Raw genomic sequence first — 18,269 nt, 5'->3', positions numbered from 1 at the left:
TGATCGCATGTTCTTACATTGTGAACTTTTGCCCATGTTTTACCCCTGCGTATGTTCAGCATCCTTGCTGATTATCAGCCACATCAAAGGTTCAGACATCATTCTGACTCAGATCCTGTTCCTCCTCTGCCTCACCAAGCTCACCTCACAATTATTATAAATACTCAAATCTATAACCTGAACTGCTTCCTTTTCCCGTCTAGAGCACACCGTGACTCAATAATAATCTGGCATGAGCTGATACTGATAATGGAAGTAATCACACAGGATTTCCTTTTTACTTATTACTGCTGTTGTATTTAATAGCGTATTAAACTGACGTTACTCCGCCTTGTTTGGCCCGTGTGCTTCTGCTCCTGACGTGTTCGGATTATTAACATATTATCATCATTGGGCTTGACAGCATGACAGAACGTGAGATTGTGTATGTGGGTTTTCTTTCAGTATCTTTGAGTTGAATATTTTCTGAATTCTTACGTGTGTGTGTGTGTGTGTTTTGTGTGTGTGTGTGTGTGAACAGAAATGGTGTGTACAGCCCTGGTTTAATATACAAGTCTGAAATGACTAACACATGGATCAATGCACACGCTCCTTGTCTCTCGCACCTCAGACGGTCCGCAGATGTCTCAGGATAATTTGGACTGATTTTCTGACTCCACATGTCACTCATGTGCCCGAAAGGCCACACTGTGTTCTTCCTGACATGTACACGGGGTCTCGCACCATCACACGTTTACTTTTCCATCCTCACAGCATTGTATAGCAGTAGAGGAGCTTGTAGGTGATGGACTCAAAGCTCCTCTTCCCTCCCAACACCAGTGTAACCCACACCAGCATTTTGCGCTACAATTCTATTGATGCATCATCTTCACTTTTCTTCTGAAGGATTGGTTAAAAGTTTTACATGGTTATGTTCAAGTTTGCTTTATTTCCAGTGGATTGTATGTACATGAGAAACAACTACAAGACCATAGAGAGACAGCAGGGTGAGATTTCACATGGCTGGGAGAAAAGGTGCTGAACAAGGGATGAATAGTGGTTAATGAGTTAATAGTGCAAATTGACTTTTTAAATAATAAAAAAAAAAGTGAAAGGTTTAATATAGTGTCATAAAAGTGTGAACAACAATGAACTGCAAAAAAATAGTTGCATAAGTTATTTTAAAAAGAAGTCAGTAAATCTGATTTGACCAGTGTGACGCTTCAGAAGAGACTAAAGGTCCCTTATTCTTTCACTTTTCAGCAGTTTTATTTGACTACACAGAGGGAATTAACCTTGTAAATTAACCTGGCAGTTGAAACCAGCTATACTCACTTGTCCACTGGAGGTTTGTTAGTGTATTGTCTTGTTAACAATGTTTTGTTTCCCAACAGAAAATCTCAATACCCCAGTCCACGAGTCCCAATGATCTGCGAACATTTACGTTCTATCTGTCTAATGTGGGGAGGGATAATCCCCAGGGCAGCTTTGACTGCATCCAGCAGTACATTACAAGGTAGGCCAGTTTTCTCTCTCTGAATATCTACATATATTAATCTGTGACTTTCTGCAGCTTTATTGAATCAGATGTGTAAAAGTTGCTCATTTCACTGAACATTTGTGTTCAACTTGCTGTAGCTCTCAAGTGTATTGTGCTCTGGGTTTATACATATGAGGTTTGTCAAACTGAAGGAACTAGATTCATACAGTTAGTTTCAATTTAGTTTCAGTGGTTAGTAACTTCATGCTGCACCTCTGGTCTCCTCAGTGAAGGGAACATACAGCTGGACTGCCTGGGAGGCATCCAGGATAAAATTACGGTGTGTGCCACAGACGACTCGTACCAGAAGGCCAGGCAAAGCATGGCCCAGGCCGAGGAGGAGACGCGCAGCCGCGCTGCCATAGTCATCAAACCCGGGGGGAGATACGTGGGTAAGACAGTAAAATCCCCAACAGTTACGTTTCTTGGTTTCTGTGGTTGTCTGAGAAAACCCTCTGTATCTGAAAACAACAGGATTTCCTGAATTTTCTTTCTCTTTTATGTATTTAAAGATTTAATTTCAGTTCCACTTTTTCCACACACTTACACCTACATTTATAACCCAGTAAGCAATATTGCTGAGAACAGTAAATGAGTTTGATTATCAGCATCATCCACAGTTTGTCACCCGAGGTAAAAACCACTTGCAGCATTCATCATCTCCATGCCACTCTTCACCTGGTGGGGAAATAACTGATGATTTAAGTCTGTTCGTTAATGGAAATCTTTTCACCATCATGATTTATACAGGCAGAAAACAAAACGATGTTTGAAAGTAGATTTAAATTGAAAGTGTGTTTGTGTGTATATGTATCTACACCGATCAACCATAACATTATGACCACTGAGAGGTGCCGTGAATCAGACTGATGATCTCCTCATCATGGCACCTGTTAGTGGGTGGGATATATTAGGCAGCAAGTGAACATTTTGTCCTCAAACACACAAGATTAGGCAGGTGGTCATAATGTTATGCCTGATCTGTGTGTGTGTGTAATATGTATGTGCATGTGTGTTTATATGTAAATGTGCTTGACTAATCTTTTATACTGTTCCTCATTTAGGTAAAAGGGTCCAAATCCGGAAACCGGCGATGGCGCACTCAGATGTGGCCCCACTGCGACGTTTCTCTCGTCCTGTGCTCATCTCCAGCAGCATGAAGAAGAGTACGGCACAGCCACGGCCACTCAGGGAGCGTCTGGTCCACTTACTCGCTCTCAAACCCTACCGCAAGCCTGAGTTGTTGGTGCGTCTCACAAAAGATGGCCTCTCGCCCCAGGATAAGGACACTTTGGACAGCCTCCTGCAACAGGTTCATGTCACTGCAAACACAGTTTTTGTTTGTTTGTTTGTTTGTTTGTTTGTTTTTTTTGCAGGGAAAAAAAAAATATATTTCGTTATTTGAACAGAAGGTACATGTTTGTTCACACAGGCTTCTTGGGAAGCTCAGATGTAAAAAAGGGAAAAACAGGTGCTGGTACCTGCTTACTGATCTTATTGTGTTGCTAATCTGCTGTGCTGTTATGCTTTTGCTGAACACACTCCACTTCAGCTAATTTACCATGTCAAGAAAAGCCTAGCACGTGCTTTAGCTTACTTCTTCATGTATTTGTACGTCAGAGAAGGATTTTTGTTCTAAGCTGATAGATTTTTGTTATGGTTTAATAATAATTTGTTTTGGGGCTTATATTAGTAAATGGGAAGTGTGTGCATTGGGTAGCAGTGTTATCAAACAACACTTTACTAATATGTTTTGGTGCATGTTAGTGTCAATTTTGTGAAGGTGTAGATTTGTTCCCTGTTTTTTTTTTCCTGTAGGTGGCTAATCTGAATAGCAAGGACAACACCTTCACATTGAAGGACTGTTTGTTTAAGGAAGTTCAGAAGGATTGGCCTGGCTACACTGAGGTAGACCAGCAGATTCTGAAGAGGATCCTTGTCCGGTAAGCTGAGCATTGAACCAGAGCCTGATGCAGACTTGTGACTTTTTTCTTTAGAGATTACAGTTTGAACCTTGTGATCTATTGTTCTGCTGGCCTTTAATTATTAATTACAGTCCTGTGTTTCTGTGACTGATTTGTTGGTCCATATTCCTTCAGTTCTGATACCTTGGGAAATAGATATATTTTACTTTATGTTCTCAGGCTGAATTGTGCTGTCTTCTGCCTGTACTTTAGCTATCTAGCTGTACTTTAAAACATGAATCATGAAGGAATCATAAATGGTGTCCTGCATGTGGATTATCAGTGTCGGAAATATCAGCCCAACCATTTAGGCTTGGGATAACGTTTATCAGCCGTCACATCCGCTGCCCACCCAGTCGGACACTTGGTACTGAATTAATGACTGTTGTGCAAGAACCCTGCAGCCAAACAGTTCAAAGGTCTCATGGCACAGCATACGTGATCCAAATGGTGTGTGTGCCTGGCAGAGGTCCAACATCTGCTTATGGCCAGATGCCACGTATTTAAACAAACAGTCACGACGGCTCTTGCTAACGTACCCTTCTTCTGTCTTGTTTTTTACTCTCATAATCAAGCCTGTTTTTTCACCTAGAGGCCCCCGTGTCCCAATGCCCTCTGCTATGGACCTACTCATGTTGTTATGCCTTATGTCAGGCTCACTTGCCTAGTCTGGCATAAAATTGGGACAAGTCTAATAATGATACAGTTTTACTGGTATGTAAAAGGTATTGGCATAAACGACGAACTGCTTTGTACCGAGATAACAACTATACAAGACCTATACAAGAAAATAATCAAATCTCTATGATGCATGTGATTGTAAACATCAGCTTCCCCCCCACCATCATTTGCCCCATGTCTGCATTCAAGTGAAAGGATAATTGCATTGATATGTGTAGCATCATTGCCGCATCTATCTGTCTGATTATTCTGATTTCTTCTTTTGGTGTGTTTTGTTTGTCCACAGGAAACTTAGTGCTCAGTGCAAGGGTCAGAGTAGTGGTCTTGTGCTTGGGGAGAATCCAGTCAGCCCACACAAAGAACAGGCCAGTAGCTCTCCATCTCAGGTTTGTCTACTCTGTATATTCTACTATGCTAGAATTCAGTGTAAACCATTCTGTTATTTGTTTGATTTTTCCACCCACATATTTCCTCCCCAATTTGGTCATTTCCCTGGACACATGACTGCTGCCAGCCAGGGAGAGTGAAGGCTTTTCTGATCCTGCTGTGTCACACACTGAGAAAAGAGCTATCTGCCCTTTTCCTAGAGCTGGGCGATATGTCCTATAAACTGAATATCCGAATTTTTTTTAAACAATATTCGATTTTTGATTTTAAAACAATTTTTCTTTTTTAAAAAAAGAATGAAACACTAGAGAATATAGGATAGATTTTTTTTAATTTGAGCAAAAACAATATAACCACACATGAACTGCTTATTTGGACTAAAAGAGCAAAGTGCAAACTTTCTTGTTATTTTAGAAAAACAATAATCAATACAACAACATAAAAACCTTTTTTTAGGATTAGTAAAGTGCAAACTTTCACCAGTCTTTACAAGTTCTGGTTATTCTTGCAAAATAAAGAAATATAACAAAATATGAGAGATTTGTAAAGTGCAAACTGCAGGCTTAACTTCACTTTTCACCATTAACAATCACTTTTTATAAAATAAATAGCTGTCACCTAAAAAAAAAATCTCTGAAGAAAGACAGTTTTGTAAACAGTTCAACATGCAGCTTACATGCTCAATAAAATCAGCAGAACTACAGAAGCTCGCTTTGCCAAACCAAAGTGAAATGGTAAAATCGATTTTTGTTTTTCAACATCGATATAAACCATAAATTTGAATTAATCACGCAGCTCTACCTTTTCCACATACATGAGCTCACAGGCACCCACCATTCTGGACCCTACATAGCTACTTTTAGGCAGATCTCGGCTATTATATAACAGTTTAATTGCTGGTACACAATATTACATTGATACGATTTTGTATTCGTTGATACGAATAAGTGGAACACCATCCAGAAGAGAAGAGTGGAGCTGATTATAACTATAAAAGAGAAAAGAGGGACATTCTCTGGAATGGGATGTTCATTAATCAAATATTTGTGTAATGGTCAGGTGTCTGCATACTTTTGGTCATATGGTTTATGGGTGTCATAGTTTGCGCAGGTCTTTATCAGTGTAAATGTGTTTTGCGTTCATCAATATGAAATACAGTTTATCAGTGGTGTTTCATTTGGCTAATGTTTATTTTAAATCTGCCTGTTTTCAGCCCATATGTTTAGTGCTTCTTTAATAAATATAAAAATATGGCGCTTGCAGTTTTAATCCAAAGGATTACAATAGAGAGATTAACATACAATAGAGAGATTAACATACATTAGACGTACTTAATGTTAATGGTGATTATTTTCGAAAGCATGAATTCCATCTCCCCTGAATCTGTCTCCTCTTGTTAGCAGCAGGCTACGATGTGGTACACATGCACATCACTTCTCAACAGAAACAAGAAATCCTGAATAAATATTCTGCATTTTACTTTGTAACAGAAATGCATGAGGAGAGGAGTTTGAACCTGTGGGCCTACAGAACCTCAAATGGTGGTTGCCTTTAGCCTGTTGGTTCTGGACAATGAAATCATTTATCTCAATTTTTACAAATGATTTATTTAAAAAGCTGGAAAAAATCACTCTCAGTATGAAGCCTAATAAAAACAGATTGTATTGTCAACTAAACCCCAGTGTGTGTGTGTGTGTGTGTGTGTGTGTGTGTGTGTGTGTGTGTGGTGGTGGGAGGTGGGGGGGGGGGGTGCTGCATCGTCTGAGGCCCTCTAGTGGCTGGCTGCAGTACAATTTTTAACACCTCCTGTTCCTCTGTATGTGGCTGGAACAAGCCAAACGTGCATTTTAAGTTGCATCCCCACAAATATGTTCAGTGTCATTTTTCACCTTGATATCTCCTCCAACAATCAGATTTCAGTGTGTGTTAAGATTGGGCTTTATGGCTATAGCTTACACTCGAAGTAGCTTGTTTTAGTCACTCCTTCAAAAAACGAGCTCCACTGTGAGGCGCAGTTCTCCAGGTACCAGATTCAGATGAAAATCAGAGACAGCAGTGTTTTTTTTTTTCCTGTGTAAAACAAGTATGAGTGAAAATTATGACTGCGGTCTACCCGTATATTTTCACTCTTGGTACATTAGCTACTTATACTTGAATTATTTTGATTAAAGTAATGGATTAGCCAGTGCCTGACTGACTTGGCTACCATTTACTTGAAAACAGACACGTTCATCCCAAGCTGTACTTCAGGAAATCTCCTCAGTGTGTACGCTGCCAGCTTGAAGCAGGGATGTGTCCACGAGGGTGGGGGTGGACACAGTGTTCGAACAGCCATATCCAACGTTGGCTTTCTAATCTGCAAAGGGAGTAAACAGCACCATGTCTACTCGTCTTCAGTCTATAAGTATTTCAACAGCAATGGTGGCCTGTTTTACTTCCAGCGCCTCTTCGGACCACATGATGACTCTTCATGATGCCACCTGCAATTTCAACACTTGGAATTAACTCCAGACCTTTTTATCTGTGTTTAATGTGAAACAGGCCACACCTGACCATGAAACTGCTCATCACTCCATAGTGGTCTCATTATTTTTGAGTGTGTAAAACCTGAACAGTTAATACACTCGTAGTTTACACCCTGCTTCAAATGAAATCCATTGTGGTGTTGTACATCACAAAAACGATCACTGTTCAAATACTGGACCTGATGGATATTTACATTATTATTCATATTATATTAATTCTCAATCCATTAATTATTATGCAATTGACCAAAACTTTTAACCTGAATTTTGAGTGGGAGAAAATAAAAAGCCTCATGTGTGGCCAGGGTGAATTTTGCTTCTCTTCACTGTTCTTTTTTCTGTACTTTTGTGCTGAACAACAGTGAAGAGATTTGAGGCTAGAGTGTTTTGGTTCTGCTTTTCCAGTGTTAACATAGTCATCTCTGAGAAATAACCTAATTTTAATAACTTTATTGCAGTTTCTATTTACTGCTCCGCTGAAATAGGGGCGATTTGAGGGAGTATTGTCTTTGTCTTATTGCTTGTATCAGCAGTCAGTAATCAGTCACAGCTATGCAGCTCTTAACCGGACTTTGAACTCTTATGCCTAGGTCTCTGAAGTCATCCTGCCCTCAGTGCAATCCTAGGCTCTTTTCTAAAACCTGCGTGTTTATTTGTTTGATTTATTGTTTGTTTATTATTGTTACATTATACTGTATACAATTTACTGAAATCATTTCAATTGTTATTTAAGCCACAGCTAAATAACCCTGTGTTTTCTGACCCATGACTGAGTCTTTTGATAAAATTTTTTTTGCCCAGTTGTTTTCGCACAAACCCAAGTAAATCTTTCCTTCGTGTGTGTGTGTGTGTGTGTGTGTGTGTGTATATTTATATATATATATATATAAATATATATATATATATATATATATATATATATATATATATATATATATATATATATATATATATATATATATATATATATATATATATATATATATATAAGTGTGTGTGGAGCAAAACCGACTTGGACCAAATCAGAAGCAAAAGTGTAATTTTTCTCTCTGGGACTAGGCGATCAGAAAGTGCTGAAAGTACTAAATGAATTACTTTTGTGCAGCTTAAACTTTTGCACAATTTGAGGATAATGGAAGCTATTTTTCTGTTTTGAAATCAACATAAGTGTTTCCCCAAGAGCTCCCGCTTATACATAGCATACATTTAACAAATAGAGAAGTTTTGTGAAAAAAGGTTTTACATTGTTTTATTAAGCTCTTTTGTTGCTGCCTTTTGTATAATTCCCATGATTCTGTTTTACAGAAAAGGACTACTGAAGACTTTATCGATCCCCTGGCAAGCAAGAAGCCCAGGATATCGCATCTGATCAGCAAGGGATCAGCACCCGTCAACGGAAAGTTGATTAACTCTTCAAACGGGAAGGACTCATGCGGCTTATCCAGTGCCCCGCTTCCGATACTGGAACTATCTCAGCATCTTGAGCCGCTGTCGGACGTCAGCAACGACTCGAGCCACAATGGCCGGGACTGTGAAGGCCAGGAGGCAGCAGTGGCTGAGAGGCTTAGCCAAACCCCAGCCTTCACAGGGAGCTCGCTGCAGACGCGGACAGAGGCGGTGTTGGGCTCCACAGCTGTACCGCCCTGTAGTCTGGAAGGATCGAAGGAGCGCAGCAGCTCACCCTCGCTGCACAGCAAGTCCAAGAAGTCCAAAAAGCACAAAGATAAAGACAAGTCCAGAAAAAGAGATCCAGAGAAGGAGAAGCGGGACAGGAAAGGAGCGGTGGATGGTGATGGATTGCACCTGAAGAAACTGTACAATGTTAACACGAGTCCAGACCTGAGCATGACGAGTATTCCACATAAAAGCACAGGTACAGACAGTGTTGAGTATATAAGGATTTGGAAAATTACACGTTTTAGACTTGTATATCATTATATATTCATGTGTATTTATACCACAGAGCAGTTGAATTCTGATTGGTCAATTTTTACATATTAGATTTTATATAATAGTCTGACATGTTATTACTTTTGTATTTGCTATTTTATCTAGGCAACTAAAATAGTTTAGCTTTTACTAAATAGTGCATATCATATAACATCACAGTGGGGGAGAAAATATGATCGTGGCTTTGACCTCAGTATGGATGTTGGATATGTATGAATGTGACTGATCTCCTCTATATTCGGTATACTGTTGGAGTGCTTGTGTTGTAGCGGTGTCGGAGGCTGTCAGAAAATGTTATTCACTAGTTTGAGAATATTTTTGAAAATTATATATGTTCAAAAGTTTGTGTTTACCTGGTCATCACACCCATATGTTATTTTAAACATCCCATTACCATTTAATTCCACTTACCTCGTACAATCAGCTCCACTCTTCTGGAAGGTTTTCCACTTGATGTTGGATTGTGGCTGTGGGATTTCTGATCATTCAGCTACAAGAGAATTAGTGAGATTAGACACTGATGTTGGAATATGTGGTGTTCAGTGGGGTTGAGTCAGAGTACGGTCACTATGCAGGACACTCGAATTCTTCCACCTTCTCCAACCTTCACCTCCACACCATGTCTTCATGGAGCTGCTTTGTGCACAGGGACATTGTCATGCTGGAACAGTTTAACAAGATGTTTGTGTCTATCATATATTCATTTTTTATATCTGCTGTTTATTTTTATTTTTGGCCTTTAAAGCCTCTAGATTTATATTTTTGACCACTTGAATGATCCAAACATCAGTCTGAAAAGTTTTAACACTTTAAAACTTTAAACATCTTGTCATCACTATTTCTATTTCATCCAATTCATGTCTTTGAATGTACCTTGAGCTGCATGAATCCTTGTACTTGCATTCACCACTTATGTTTGTTTCCTCATAGATCGGAACGGAATGTGCAACAGCTCCAGTATTCCTGCATCTTCATCTGTGATGGCAGACTATTTACTGTAAGTACTCTGTCTCTCTGCATTTCATTTTAAACGAATACTCCATGCATCATTTGGCATTGGGTTCATGCATTTTAAAGCAGCATATGTTATGTTTGGTTTCTCTGGTCTGTGCTAATGTAAAATGTATTTTTATTTTGTATGTCTGTGCAGAAAATACACTGAGATTAGCTCCCAGGAGCAGCGTCAGAGCTATAAGAATGACTTTAATGCCGAGTATAGTGAGTACCGGGGACTCCACGCACGAATAGAGGGCATCACCCGGCAATTCACTGTGCTGGACGCTGAGCTTAAACAGCTGCAACAAGGCACAGATCAGTATAAGGTAACCACTACACACAATACACACTAATTAGTCTGTTAATTCCTGGGGTCAAGCACTGCTTGTGAATGGAGCAAGAGTCTTAGAAAAGGAGTGTCTTCACCTGTGTCAGATTTTGTTCCAAATTTGGATTTTGTTGCAAATTTTGTTAATTGTACATGACCTGGTCAGTCAGAATCTCTTTTGGGATCTTGGTGTGTTAGAGCTCCAAGGTTCTACGTGATTGTTGCACGGTCTACTAGAACTAACACAAAGCTCCGTTCTAATGCCCTGAATAGGTCCATAGCAATTCTTTTGAAAGATATCAATAGAAGTGGGCACAATGGCACTTTTGAGTTGGCTGTCAGGTTCATCAGCAGACATTTGCGGCATGCCGCACACCACCATCGTACAGTTCCAATTCCAGGCCGATAGAAACAGGCCATATGATGGTTTTATGTCTGTGTTCTTAGTTTGAGTGTCTTGCATCACTCGATATAATCTTTAATTTTTAAAAAGAAAAATCTGTTTAAGATAGTGCAGTGTTTGCTGGACTTGAAGACCATCAGCTACTTTCAACCCCATCTAAGAACCGCTTGAAATTTCTGGTCACTTCATTTCCACCATAAGCAAGCTGGTTGAGGGGTAGACTGACCTCTGCCACCAGGGCTTGAAGCTCTAGACTCACTTCATACACAGGTTGAGGATGGCCTGCAGATGGACCTGGTATAAACTATTTAGGAACTCCAATGCTTTAGGTTAAGCAAAAGTTCTCCTCATCATAAAGTACCCCGGGTTTCTGCACCACTATGCCACCCTCACAACCTCAGCAGGACAGGAAAGTTTCACCGCTCTGCCCCGTCAGCTGTCTCGGCTCGACATAAAGAGAGTTATGGTTTTTCACACACAGGTGTGGACTCTTTTGTGAGATTAATCACTCCTCCTCCAGGACTCCACCTCTGCTCACAGATGCCAGATTTTGTGTAGATTCAGTCCATTTCAGTTCAAGGTTGTAACTTTACAAAATGTATTAATGTTCTAGTACTGATATTAATTTGTATTTTTGCAGACAATCCACAATCAAATACTTCAAGAGTATCGCAAAATAAAAAAGGTAAGTTTATATCGAGCTTTGTCTTTTACAATGGGAAAATATAAGGCACTCAGGGAAAACATAAACCTGCTCAGGAGAGCTCTCACTTGTGTTTCTGGTGAATGTTTGACAAATATCAGCTATTAACGATCATCAGAGTGTAATTTAGTCACAGTAGTAACACCTTTCTGAATGTGGGAAAGTGGCAAATGTGAACAGACTCAGTTTCATGGGGTGTGTTTAAAGTAGAGAAAACTTGTAGGGCAGTGGATCCTCAGGACTAAAGTCCACTGTATTAAAATCTTCACAGTAGGTGAAAATTAGCGATGTGAACTAAATCAACCTTACTTCTGAAACCTGTAAAAAAAAAAAAAAAAAAATGTGAGCATTGGTATTTCAGCGGTTGTATGTAAAAGAATTTCACTTCAAAAAGAGGCATGTAACTAGTTAATGGTATCTTTTTGGGAGGTAACGATACACAAAACTTAAATTCGATACATCTTAGTTTATTATGAGTCTTCATAAAATAATCATGCACAGTTTCAAAGATGGGGGTGGGGGGAGCTTTGCACTTTATGGCAATGGTTTCTGAATAAAACATTTATCATTTATAAAAGTACAAAAAGTGAAACTTAATAATGACACAGTGTCTGTGTTTATTCTTAGCAGCATATAAAAACCCAAAACAAAACATGTCTATTTTTGCGTGTGTTGGGGTTGGCGGGTCTCAGCACTTCTCAGCACTCACCTTCCCAAATATTTCTCATTAACTTCATAAAATGATTAGACCAAGTAGTCAGGATGAGTGAAAACTAGCCACATTTGGCATATAAAATCCTGGCAGCCCTGCTGGTGTCACTCTCAAGCGGTATGTCTGTAGCACAGGCCACTTTTTATTTCACATTGTGCTGTGAAAGCCAGGCAGCTCTCTTTATAGCCCTGACATGTTACAGTGATCTCTAACCCAGATCGAATCAGCTGGGAAATGCCTTTTTAAAGCATTCATGCATGATTGTCTGTTATTAGTGCCACGGGTATTATGAGCCGGCTCGTAAGTGTTTTGGGAGTAGTCTGACGATATTGATGGAATGCTAACATTAACAGTAACATTTCTACCATTTCATTTTAACAAAGATACATCCCACAAACTTATGAATATGTTACAGGTGCTGTTTGTACTGAATACTCATAACTCGTCTCCCGCTGTTTCTCTTCACAGACTCATCCCAACTACAGCCAAGAGAGGAACCGCTGTGAATATCTCCACAACAAGCTGGCACATATAAAGAAACTTATAGCAGAATATGATCAGCAGCAACTTCAACAATGGCACTAATCATGTTGTGTTATTTTTCCCTTTTACTTTCTGGAAACAAGACAGTGAGAGAGAAACTCTGGATTCTGGGGAGTTTTCTTTATTTCTGTTTTCTGGCTTGCTCTAAAACAGCAATTGCTCTAAGAAAAAATGCCATGAAGAGCATTCCTGCCCCCATACCCCTCCTACAGAGGGCCTACAGCTCTAGTGAGGGCACTACATGCAGTTATCAGTTTTCTTTTACTGGGTTTTTTCCCCCCATTTTTGCAGGGGGTTGAGTGGGAGGTGTTTTACACTGCATATGAAAAAGTCTTCTGGGCTTCGGTTCGCTCTCTAATAGCACATAGGTCTCCCACAGAGCAGAAGACCATGGATTTTTTCCTCCCTTGCTTTACAAACTGGGGCAGGCAACACTGAAACCCATTTCTCAACATTTCTTACATTGTTTATTAAAAAAAAGATTCAGAGAATATCATGTTTCCCTATATATTGAATGGAAGGTACTCATATTATTTATTCTTTCGTCTTCCTGGGGGTTTATACCAGATCTGTTGTACACTCCTCAGTATGAGCTTTCTTTTTCCAAGCTTAAAAAAAAAAAAAAAAAAAAAAATCAGTATTTTATGCAAATGCTGCCTTTGGTTCCAGGTAGTCCATAGTTTGCAGTTCATTCATTCATTAAGTTTATTCTCTGGCTTATGCAGGGACTCTGATGAATATCTCAAGCCAAGCCAGTTCAGCCTGTTTTACACTGTGTGTGATATTGTACCGGTCTCTTCCATGCATTGGATGTTGATGATCTGCCTACAGGTGCGACAGTGGTGTCTATATGTGTAAAGGCTTTTGACTGTATGCTCTTGATTTTCATTTCTGGCTTGGTTGAACCTGCTACACCAAAGCTGGTCATTTTCCTTATTGAATTAAGAGCCTGGGCGTGTCTCAGAGCGATAGCCGGGTGCCTTGATCGCAGCCGTCTTGCGTTTGTGACCGCCCTTCTGTTATGAAGTTACCTATTACTATTAAACATGTGCAAAAGCATTACACCAGCCTTGATGGACTTGGATTTCAAGTCATGTTTATCAGGTAAATGTTATATAAGATCCCTCAAATATGGCTGTATCCCTTTAAAGTATCAAGATTGCGCACACATGATGAGATCCAGAGTGTAAGTGGGAGTATGAGCTGGACATGTGATGTACTGTATTTTTCTTTGGTAATGTAGAACTCTAGACCATCTTGCAGTTTGGAGAAATATGTACCAAGACCCCCACCACCACCACCATAATTCATACCCTGCAGTTATATTACTGAGACGACGGCTAACCTGTGACGCACGATCAGTCTCTGAGTATTTGTCATCAAGTATTCACCTTTCAGTTGCATCGAAACGGAGACCAGAGTCAGAACTCCTATCATGTCTGTAAAGATGTCTGAAGAATTATTTTAAAATTTGACAGCTGTCTAGAAAGAGTTCTTCACCTGTTCAACCTTATCAGACGATCTTTTCTGATACTGAGCTTTTTATGTTTAAATATTAAAATTCTGCACTTTGCACAGCCTCTTGCTGTTACTCTTACCTGGGTTTTGTTGCGAGAAGACGTTTGTCTCGTCCATCTTAGTGCATGCTTTTGTGAATGTGTTCAGGAAAGAAGACCAGAACATGTACCATAGATTTATTACTACTGTAGAAGGGTATCTCTAATAAAACCTCATGAGATGCATCTCTGGAAACATTTTAGACTGGAGAACAGAACATACCCGTGAATTGTTTCCCCGTCAGTGTGAGGAGCAGCTGATCGTTTTGTATTAGATATTAGACAGTATTGATTTGGCGTTTATTTGATTCTATTTGTTTTGATGAGCCAGTTAGATGAAGAGATATATATTAGTGGAACTTATTTTAGTGAAATCGAAGCCCCTTTCTAAATGAAACTACATTCTAATACAACCTTGTCTCTACAAACTGCCAGGATTTTTTTTTTCTCTCCTGGACATAGTTTTAATTGGTGCTAAAGCTAATTGGTGCAATCAATAACACTGTTACAACCTTATTATGTGTTATTTTAGGACTCACCTCAATTTTTAATTGGTCTTAATTTCAATATTTATTTTTGCTTCAGTTATGCTGTCAACAAAATTAGCTTCGAATATGCCAAATGACGTGTTGTGTAGGGTAGTGGAAGGTGACACATGCTGCTGTTTTAACAAAACAAAAAGGGGGTGGGGCTTTTGAAATCAATTTTTAATGTTAATGCTGAAACCCAAAGCGTGCTTTTTTTTTTTTTTTTTTTTAATGTTCAGGACTGGGACTGAAATTTGTCTTAGAATTTCAATAAAATTCTCAAACCTTTTACATTTTGGGGTCATTTTAATGTTCCTGATCCTGATGATGTACCGCTGCTGTTTTTTCCTCTCTAAAACAATTACTAGTTCACAAAGTGGAAGCGAAATTTAAGAAATTAGGTTCTTCGTGTAGACTCATTAGATGCCATGAATTAACCCAGCTAAAGGTTTTCCCTCAGTTAAAAATATTTGCAAGTGCAGCACTTTTCTGCTCCGAGGCAGTCATGGAAAATAAAAAAAGAGCACCAAGGAAGAAGGGATACCACTCTTCTTGGGGACCCTGATGCAGTAACATGGTTTCAGCACACAGTGGTTACACACTCACACACACACACATCAATGCTATGTGTGAAAATGTTTGCTTCCATGGAGCTGAATGTTTTTGACCTTGTGTATTGGCATCAGTTTCAGAAGAATGCTAGTGTCAAAGAGTTCACCATGGCAGTGTGCCACCTCCCATTGTGAGTCCAGTAACACACACACCGATGCCTCAAATCCCAGCTGACCTCTACAAAGATGAGACAAACCGAATAAACTCTCTGCATAGACCGAAGAATTTCCCCCAGAGATCTGCCAGACTCTGGCCCTCAGACACTTCCACTTTGACCTTTAGCCAGTGCTGATCTCAGAAAGCATCTGGTGACTGGTTTACTGTAGAATTCCACTATTCATCTGACAAGGTTAATATAATAGTTTCCTTATGGAGTCTCAGTTGAGAGACTTCCAGTTGAAATTTTCCACAGTTTATTGTTCCTGACTGTTCCAGGTATGCCTCAGTCATCAGTCCTTCTCTGAAACAGGTTCAGCTCAGGAACGTATCCCAGGCGGTCAGACAAACAAACTGTTGGGCCTCTAGTCCAGTTCAACAAATGATTTTAGAATCTATTCCAAATTAAAATTGTCTTGGGGACTGTAATTGAGCTGAAAGTTGTTTTTTTGTTTTTTTCAAAAATGAATGGTCTGATGATGGTCCACTAGGGTGCAAAATAGAGCAATTAACTTGTATTACTCAATTAACTCATATTACTGACAAAATGTGCTGACAATGTATGGATTCTGTAGTAGCAAGTTAAAACTATGACACTAATCCTGAACCATCCTTGGTTACATCTGTTCTAAGTACTCCTTTATAAAATAAAATAAAATAAAATAAAATAGAATAGAATCTTAAGGCCATTTCATTAGCAGGTTCTAACATGACAAAATGAGGAAACGTTCAAGGAGGTGAATATGCTACAACTTTCATTTAATGTTTTTTTTCCCCCAAATGCTAAAAAGTGAGCATATTTAAGAGAAGCTGTAATAACCAAGTTAATAATGTGGCTCATTAACTAACACGAGCTCTGCGTTACCCCCAGTGCTTGGATCTGCTGTCAGGTAAAGTGGGTTTAAAAAATAGGTATTTCCATGCCCACCCAGGGTGGTTTATTAGGCAGAATAATGCTTTTTTTTTTTTTTTGCCTGATACAGGATACTAACCTGGGAAACAGTTTAACCATTTCTTGAAAATCTATGGATTTTGTGCATATATTAAGAAAGGATCTCTGAAGTCTTATGAAGTTCCTTTGTTATTTATTTTTTTTATATTATAGATTCCTAGAATTTCTGCAGAGAAGATATTGTATTTTATTGTATTATTGCCACCTTTTAAAGCATATCACAATCATCCTCTATCTGAAGTGTTGTTTATATGGTATTCAGTTACATTTATTCAGTTTATTCCCAAGACTCATCAGTGTTACATCTGTGGATAACTTTACCTAGGTATTGAGAATTTAATGGTTAAATGCTGTAAGTCAGAGATGGCAGAGCGGTACAGCAGATAGCTTTGTTGCCTCACGCTACATGTTTATTGTCTAGGAGTTTCTCTACTTGTTCTCTTCATGTATTGGTGGGTTTTCCAGGATAAATTGTCCCAACAGGTCAGTGAGTGTGTGAATAGTGCCTTGTGATGGACTGGCATTGCATCCAGGGTGTGTTCCCACGATAGGCTTAGATTCACTGTGACCCTGACCAGGATAAAGTTCTCACTGAAAGATTGAGTGAGAGTGACATCTGCTGATCATTAAAGACTGTGAGGGTCATACTGCACATCCTTTCAACACACTCAGAACTGTTTTAACTTAATGCGCTGATATTCTTCCACAAAACGATTGGATGTCATGCAGAAAAGGAGTCAGGTTTCTCTGACGGTTCCTTCTCCTTGTACCATTTCCTGGAGGTTTTCCTGAGACAAAGAGTAATAATCAGCAATGATGATTCACATTCCAGATACCTATCCTGAGAGTACTAGATATTATTACCACATTGGACACCACTGATCTGTGTGCAACGTAGGGTTTAACAGGAGTGAACATTAATCAAGTGTCTGCAAGTTTTATGCTTCAGTTTAACCAACCTTTTTACCTTCATGAGGGTGACACCCTGCCCTCACTACCCACCAAACTGGCGGAGAAACTGGTGGAACTTGTAAAACTAAATTTGTTATAATTTCTCTAACATTATTTCCCCATTCTTTGTAACCCAAATAAAGAGAAAAACCCCATCTTAGCCATGAAAGTTTGGGTTCGTTTTGGGCAGGTTTTTTTTAGTAAAATGGGCTAATTTTGAGGTTTTCGTTCTCTTAAAAGCCCAAACCCAAACTTCAAGGGGCTTAATGGCTATTTTTTTTATAATTTTCCATCAAGAGTAAGAGTTTTCTTTTTTATTCATTACTGTTTTCCTCATTCTCAGATGGTTTATGAGGCTGTAGAAAATTGTAGCCAATCCACCCGCCTGTTTAATTTCTGTAAATTGAGCTCAGATTAAGGAGCTCCACCCATCAAAATCCCGTTTCTGTTCGGACTGTCTCCTACATTTAAAGCACTTATTGTTAATAAAATTATTAGAGATCAGGAGTTTAATGTATTGTGTTTAACAGAAGTGTGGATGAAACTAAATGAGTGTAAAAGCAAGTTAGTCCTACTGGATACAGTTACATACATCAGCCTCATCTCACTGGAAGAGGACTCTATAATAGGAATAAATAGAGAAAATATAGTCGCATTTCTACAGACTGAAGCCTCCTCAGATCATTAACTCATTTCATTTAAATGTTAACATAAGACATGTGATGTTACCTCATGATGCAGTTTGAGGTGAATGATTCTGTAAGTGATATGATCATGTGATCATGTTTTTCCATCAGTAGATGT

General features: G+C 39.1%; 1 protein-coding gene across 1 annotated transcript in view; it reads left to right on the top strand.

Annotated features, from left to right (window-relative positions):
• Nucleotides 1-15,060, top strand: part of ell (elongation factor RNA polymerase II) — a 32,605-nt gene extending 17,545 nt beyond the window's left edge. Inside the window, exons 3-12 of the mRNA XM_058401020.1 lie at nt 1,374-1,495; nt 1,748-1,911; nt 2,584-2,831; nt 3,338-3,462; nt 4,451-4,550; nt 8,382-8,949; nt 9,957-10,023; nt 10,177-10,348; nt 11,394-11,438; nt 12,637-15,060. Coding sequence (XP_058257003.1) covers nt 1,374-1,495; nt 1,748-1,911; nt 2,584-2,831; nt 3,338-3,462; nt 4,451-4,550; nt 8,382-8,949; nt 9,957-10,023; nt 10,177-10,348; nt 11,394-11,438; nt 12,637-12,753 — 1,728 coding nt within the window. The 3' untranslated portion in view covers nt 12,754-15,060. The remainder of the gene's footprint in view (nt 1-1,373; nt 1,496-1,747; nt 1,912-2,583; nt 2,832-3,337; nt 3,463-4,450; nt 4,551-8,381; nt 8,950-9,956; nt 10,024-10,176; nt 10,349-11,393; nt 11,439-12,636) is intronic.
• Nucleotides 15,061-18,269: the final 3,209 nt, after the last annotated feature.

The sequence above is a fragment of the Hemibagrus wyckioides genome, linkage group LG10 (genome assembly GCF_019097595.1).
Source record: "Hemibagrus wyckioides isolate EC202008001 linkage group LG10, SWU_Hwy_1.0, whole genome shotgun sequence".
Lineage (NCBI taxonomy): Eukaryota > Metazoa > Chordata > Actinopteri > Siluriformes > Bagridae > Hemibagrus > Hemibagrus wyckioides.
The sequence above is the reverse complement of the archived record's forward strand: the minus strand, read 5'-3'. Positions and strand labels throughout refer to the sequence as shown.